The sequence below is a fragment of the Branchiostoma floridae genome, chromosome 5 (assembly GCF_000003815.2).
Source record: "Branchiostoma floridae strain S238N-H82 chromosome 5, Bfl_VNyyK, whole genome shotgun sequence".
Classification (NCBI taxonomy): Eukaryota; Metazoa; Chordata; class Leptocardii; order Amphioxiformes; family Branchiostomatidae; genus Branchiostoma; species Branchiostoma floridae.
Window position 1 is genome coordinate 4,570,345 of NC_049983.1, and position 7,093 is coordinate 4,577,437.

The 7,093-nt window shown below is 41.6% G+C and overlaps 1 protein-coding gene across 1 annotated transcript in view; it reads right to left on the reverse strand.

Moving 5' to 3' along the window:
• Nucleotides 1-529: 529 nt before the first annotated feature.
• Nucleotides 530-7,093, reverse strand: part of LOC118415614 — a 10,565-nt gene continuing 4,001 nt past the window's right edge. Inside the window, exons 4-9 of the mRNA XM_035820320.1 lie at nucleotides 5,479-5,688; nucleotides 5,027-5,109; nucleotides 4,710-4,762; nucleotides 4,285-4,307; nucleotides 3,907-4,057; nucleotides 530-1,294 (exon numbers count right to left, since the gene is read on the reverse strand). Coding sequence (XP_035676213.1) covers nucleotides 964-1,294; nucleotides 3,907-4,057; nucleotides 4,285-4,307; nucleotides 4,710-4,762; nucleotides 5,027-5,109; nucleotides 5,479-5,688 — 851 coding nt within the window. The 3' untranslated portion in view covers nucleotides 530-963. The remainder of the gene's footprint in view (nucleotides 1,295-3,906; nucleotides 4,058-4,284; nucleotides 4,308-4,709; nucleotides 4,763-5,026; nucleotides 5,110-5,478; nucleotides 5,689-7,093) is intronic.

Genomic DNA, 7,093 nt, shown 5'->3' on the forward strand with positions numbered 1-7,093 from the left:
GAGCTCTACTCTACAAGTACGACAGTTCAACAGGGCAAAGCAGATTTTTGACTACATTAATACGTATACACTATACAGGGTTGAATGAATGGCTGAAAGAACAATTTGAACTGAGATCTTAGCTTGTGTACCGAGTGGAGTACCGAGGATAGCAATATGGGTGTAGAATAGGAAAGAGAATAAATAATTTCTTCCCTAGTCAATCATCTACACGTCAGGTGTTGATAATTTTTTAGTATAACATATCTTACAAATGTAAATTGTGTATTTTTTCTTTACCATGGCCATGTTTGTTTTGATCAGGTTTTCTTTCTACAATGAGCTATATGGCTGATGACGTAATCCCAAAACAAAGCCGAAATTTCCCTACCAACGTTAGGCTAGGCAGTACGTTAGTACTAAAGAAAATTTCCGCATTTTTATCTTGACACTCATGCGCATACGCTATAGTTAGCTCTGACCACAAAAATATGGCATCATTGTAAACAGTATAAAATAAGTTATCCAATGATGGTCAGAGGCAATACTATGCATTTAATAAAGTTTTTATTGATATTAAGCTTTTTACGATAAAAACATTTTATGTGCTAAGGCGTAGGAAAAATGTGTTTCCAGGAACGGGGCTGAAATAATAGGGTCGGTAGGTGGGGATTTTCAAATCTTATTTTCAAGATCTTGGACGATTCAATCCAACAGATACAGTTAAACTGTTGTATTAGATATTATATTGTACTTATGCAGATAATGCATCGTACATGCACAAGTGTATCAACAAAGTGGACGAAAAAGTAGTTACATGTTAACTACACATCCTTACATCAGTTCCAAGCATTAAACTGTTAACAGAGTGGGAAAAACAGAAATCTGTTCTGATTTTCACTACCTCATCGTGCATGATGCGTACGAGATGGACAACTACGTCACAACATTCACGGAATAGTACACGTGGTAATGTTTACACAACTACCCATAGTGCACCAGCCAGGCTACAATGACCGATACTGGCGATAGCAGGCCCACAGTCCCAGAGTTCACCATTCTCACGTCACTTCCGTTTGCAGCATCAGCGAACCGGAAGACGTGAACCTTGTCCTCACCATACGCAGGAATGAAGGCCTCGATATTGCCATCACCGTCTATGTCTGCAGCCGAGACGCCGCCTACAATTCCCGTACTCGCCAACAGGGGGCGTTTGTCGTAGGACCAGTCTGCAGGGTCGTCAGTACTGGGAACGAGAAGGTACGCATGCCTGTCGTCGTCCCCAGACAGCAGGATGGTCGGCTTATTCGAATCACTGTAGTGGGAAATGGTTTTCAAACCTCACTAGCAAACAAAGATCTCTTTCTGTCGCACCTCATAACTTCAGATAACTGAGATTGGTTACGCATAGAAACATTAATTAGGCTTTTTCGATGACAAGAAGGATCTGCAAATCTAGTTTGCATAAAGAGAATAACTTGGTTGCAAATTCTTACACGATAGCAATAAACTTGAAAACGACGATCAAATAACAAAGTATATCATGTGTCTACTCTAAGACTAGTAAAAATTTGTCTAAATTGGAACTTATACAATTCGACCTAAATTTATTTCATATGAAAACGAAGGATTCCAATTTTTCTGTAATGTTTGGGTTTCGTATTGTTTCATGTCTGTTAACGTAGAGAAATGACGGAATGTGGTTGCCTCTTTAATGAGCTCTTTTCCGTCGTGACTGTAGAAGGAACAATTTGAAATGAAATGTATTTCGCCTTCCAACATGTTTGATATGCAGTATTTGCAGGTACTTTCGAACACATGTAACTTCTTTTACCACCCTTAGTTATAAACTTAAAAGGGTGGTCACTGAATTTGCTGATTGCAAATATTTTCGAACAGTATATGCTGTTCTGCATCTCTTATAGATTATCTATTATTTCCTCTTCGAGAATTGACCGGAAAACGCATGCATGATCGAGAACATTACAGTACAGTACAGTATAGTACGACAGCATCAACTTTTTTGCGGCCTTTTGACTTGTTCTGATTTGTTCAACAATATCTTGAATTCTTTGCGGTCATCATTGCACTTACATTGCATCGACAATGTAGGAGCAATGTTTAGGCTTGAATAATTCCTGCTCATTATCATGGTTTATGGAAAAATACACGTCTTTAAGTACAACGTGGTACTAATGTCACGTTACATGTATGATAATGACGAGCTACATTATATTGCAGTAATTATGCTTGCAGGGAGCGTATTGAGAACGACAACCAAATTTTATGTTTTTAAAACTGCACATTTTGCCGGTGTGACAGCGTTCTCGCCCCCCCGTGATCTCGCCCCCCCGGGGGCGAAATCACTAGCGATCTCGCCCCCCCGGGGCGAAATCACTAGCGATCTCGCCCTCCCCGGCTAGTGATCTCGCCCCCCTACCTCGCCCCCCTTTAGTGATTTCGCCCCCCCCCAAAAAAACGGGTTTACGTGACATTTTGGTAGTTGATTGGTATAAATCACAAAATGTAGTTTCAGAATGATATAAGTACACGAGTTTGATACTTAACTCCATTCATAGTATCAATATTAACGTAATTACATGGTAATAAGATAGTTGAACTTGTTTCAGACAAGGAGGGTTTGGTCCCTTGTATTTCCATTATTGCATATACCTGAGTCTTGACATAAGATGTATTTCATTGTATTCACCTGTCCTCAAGCAACCTATATATCTCCAATATGAAGTCTCTACAATGAAGTGACCACAAAAGAACTATGTAATGTCTTTATTAATTATGCAAATATTAGGTATTAATTAGAATAACGCACATTTTGGTATATGCACCTGGCCAAGGGATATCTTCACCTCCAACATGACTGTCTTTTCTAGTATTTAGGAACTGATGCATTTACCCGTGTTTCTTAAGACTGGTACTTTACCAGTGTTTGTGTAGCATTTAGCAACAGCTATATCAACTTGCGCATAGATAGTGTTTATAATGAGAAACTATTATTCACGTGTGTTTTTGTTAGTGCTTTAAATGTTTCCAGCACAAGAAAGAAAACACTGTGACAAATTGAAAACATATAGCTGACGTATTCCGTACCATAGACGGTGTTGATTTATACGTTCGCAGTAGCACTGTTTTTATGCCAACTCAGCTGCAAAAAAATTGTCTTTTTTCATTTCAATGTCATGTTTGCACCGAACAATATAATATCGACTTTCGAGGTATGACATCTTACGGTACGGTAATAAGGTTCCATATAGGTACCAGGTAACACACCATATACGTTACTCCCCAGGTGCAGTATAGTACCAGGTAGCGCACCTGTAATATGTAGTAGCCAGCTGCTCGGGGGGGGGGGGGCGAAACGCTAGTGATTTCGCCCCCCGGGGGGGCGAGATCGCCGGGGGGGCGAGATCGCTGTCACACCGGGTCCAAATGAATCCCACCCAAACTTGGCACAGACTTTGCTCTATAAATTCCGAAGTATTTCAATAAAACAGAACATTTTATATTAATTGGTGAAGTTTATCATGGAATTTTTCCAAACCAAAAATATTCAAATATTCTCTATGAGTCCAAACGAACCCTGTTGGGGTGTTTGGGGGTGTAAATGTGTAGTAAGGTTCTTAAGGTTCTTAACCATCATTAGGGTAGAATGACTGGAAACTACTTCGTCGTGAACAGAGACGAAAGTGGGATACAAGTTGAGCCACGTTTGGGACGGCATTATTGCTGTTGCAGCGCCACCTACATCGGCTATAAGTAGCAGCAAGTAGTTTCCAGTCATTCTACCCTTATGATGGTGTCTGATAGACATCGAAACGTTGTAAGTAAGTACTCCCTGGTTGTGCCAAATAACCTTACTATATGAAAAATTGCCAACCCGATAAAGTTATTTACGGGTTCTGTTCTTACCGCTTGAGCAGTACGGCCGACCCTGGCGTTCCTTTACCCATCGTCATACTTCCTGGGACAGAGAACCCACTGGCGATTACGTGTCGTTCCCAGGTGCCACTGCGGAAATCCTCGGGGATTTCGTACACTCGGACGGTTCCGTTTGGTTTCCCTGTCGGAGGAGTCTTGGATCCACCAGACCAAAACAAGAGGAAGTGAGTAGAAGATTAAACTTAACCCAACCAACCCTTAGGAAACATTGGGACTTTAATACCCAAATTTTTGGCCGACTTTGTCGGCCTTGTTCTTGGAAAGGACTAAATGAATGAGTTCATATTCGTCTTCACCGTCCAAGCATTCAACTCAGACGGGGGCTGACACAGGTTATCTTGCACTTACGACCCATTGCTGAAGTCAGCTGGCTTTAACGTCACGTCCAGGAAATATCAGTGAACGGGTTCATTTCGTGAACAACTTGGTAAGTCCCAATTAATTATATAAAGTTTTGACTGCATTCATTATGTCAACTTTCCAACACGTTTAGGTTAAATGTGTTAATTTTCACAAGAAAACGTATTTAATCAAAGCCCAATTGCAAGATGTTAATTACAGAAGTTGGTATCTCACTGGCTTCCGCCTGTTTTCGAAAGATATCCGCCGATTGGCGCCAACAAGTCGTCAATTGCAGTGTGCCACGTGCCAAGGGAAAATCGCAAAGTTGTCGCAATTTGTAGTCGCAACAAACAGTGGCATTTGCTTAATTAAACAATAGCCAATGTTGTGAACCAACGACCGTATATGACCAGGGCCGGGATGTCCCTTACCTACTTGTCACCACCAGCAAGTCGTCTTTTCCATCCCCGTTCACATCAGTCAACTGTCAGGACGACAAAAATACAACGTCAACTACCAAGGACAAAGAAATGCTTTGTACACAACCACGTGTTTTATTCAAATCAGATGATTCATGACCGCCTGTTGCCTTCCATGGGACGATTCTGACTCAGGGTGCAGTTACGCACTGCAGTTAGCTAGCTGTCGTTGCTAACAGATCGATGCGCTCCCAAACGTAAAATACTTACACTTATGTTGGAGACTATCTTACTGAAATTATTCCTACTTACGTAATAAGTTTGCCTACCTGGACGTCGAAGTACCGCTCGATATCGTCATCAATGGTCGCAGTCCTGATCAGGGTCGGGTCTGTCCAGATGTCACCGGAGTCTGTCAGGAAACATGGGACGATGTTATTCATTCACTTGGCGTTATAATTAGTTTGTACCTACAACTTAAGGAAACATGCTACTTTTTATCCGAGAGGTACGGAATGAAATAGTATAGGTAAAAATAGTCACATAGCCTTTTAAGACACCAGGGGCAGTTTGTTGTTGTCCACTGCATCTGGGACACGGTATTGGAAGGTGGAGCGCAATCCTCTTCCTCCTTTTTTGTACATTCTCATGCGTTGTACAACAGTGGGTTTTCTTGCGATTGGCCATTGGGCATGAGTTTGCCATTTTCATTGAATAAGTTATAAAAAAATCACACAGAAAAGAGGGAAAGCGTGGAAATCTATTCCTTTTAAAGTTTTACCTTCTGTCCAGACGATACGAAATCTCCTGCCAAAATACTCCGGACAGAGGAACGCCTGCTTCTCGTCACCTCCTGTGATGGTCAGTCGGACAGCCAAGGACCCGAATTCCGGACCCTGGATGACCACATGGGATGCCCAGTTTGGAGTCTGCAGCCCACTGGACACTGGTTGCTCAAACCAAACTAGCTCACCCTGTGTTGTCGGAGGAACTGGTAAAAAAATAAAATATGAACTAGAGTTCGGCGACCTCATACCTCCATGAAATATTCAAGCTTTTGTAAATTCTATGCAACAGACTTGCACATTTTCATGATTCTTGCACGGTGACGTTCATCATTGACTAACATACACGTCAAGTATGAAATTCCTATCATTAATCATTGGGCAAATATCATTGCAATTTTCGCATATGTTATGCAAATCAGTTCCTAATTAGCACATTTGGCATCTGCTTATGTTCCATCTATCATAATGTACATTTGTTACATTTATTGAAGTCAAGTTATTGAAATAATGGAATTATAAAAATTCCTCATTAATCATGCAAATAATGTCCTCATTTGCATAACATGTATTTCCCATGTTTATGTTTATTTGTTTGAATCAGGTCCATGGCCCATAAAAAACGGTCACAGTACAGACTACAGAGGTTAAAAGACTACACTTACAACTAATTAACTATTATTTACAAAGTGTCGCCAGAATGTGCTGAAGCGAAAGCCGTCCGAGTGGACAAGCAATCGGATGATGTCATTGTCAGACGACAGCAAGCGCATAGCAAATGCATGGGTGACCTTGCGGCGCCTTGCGTCAAACATGTCGGTCCGATTACTAACAAACAAGCAACTTGTGCTTGTGTGCCTGCCGACCGAAAAGAGGAGTTTAAATGCTCTGTGGTAAGCCACACGCAGTTTCGACACACACACAAACGCAGGGTAAAATACATGTATAACCTCCATAACATTTCATGGAGGTAATGAATGTAAGTTCATCTGTGACGGTACGCGGTAGTAAACATTATGTTACAATTTCAAGAACCACATATCCGTTCACAAAATGACACCGATTGCCAAGCACCTTTGACCCTTTGCTGACGTCACACTTCCACATATCCGTTCACAAAATGATACCGACTGCCAAGCACCTTTGACCCTTTGCTGACGTCACACTTCCACATATCCGTTCACAAAATGATACCGACTGCCAAGCACCTTTGACCCTTTGCTGACGTCACACTTCCGTTCCGGATGTGTGACTTAGGCTTTGGGTCATTTCAGGGGTGACGTAAGCATTAGCGCAGGCGCCTAGAGCCCACGGTGAGAGATCTCAAATAAAAACAAGGCTTTATGTGAAATCTGGGCATTTGGGGAGTGGCTGCAGTAGGAAAGACCCTACACTGGTAGAATTAGTTGTAAAAAATGACCTTTCTCCATCGAGGGGATTTCCGCACCCCCCTGAAATAGTGGTATCATCGCCAGAATGCTGTTTTCAGCCAAATGGGCCAATCCAAGGGCTCTAATCAGGGGGTGTATCAAAAGATTAGCCGTATAGAAATTCTTGCCAAGGAATTTGCCGAGACTGGACATAGTAGGCTATCATTTGAAGGTAAGTTTG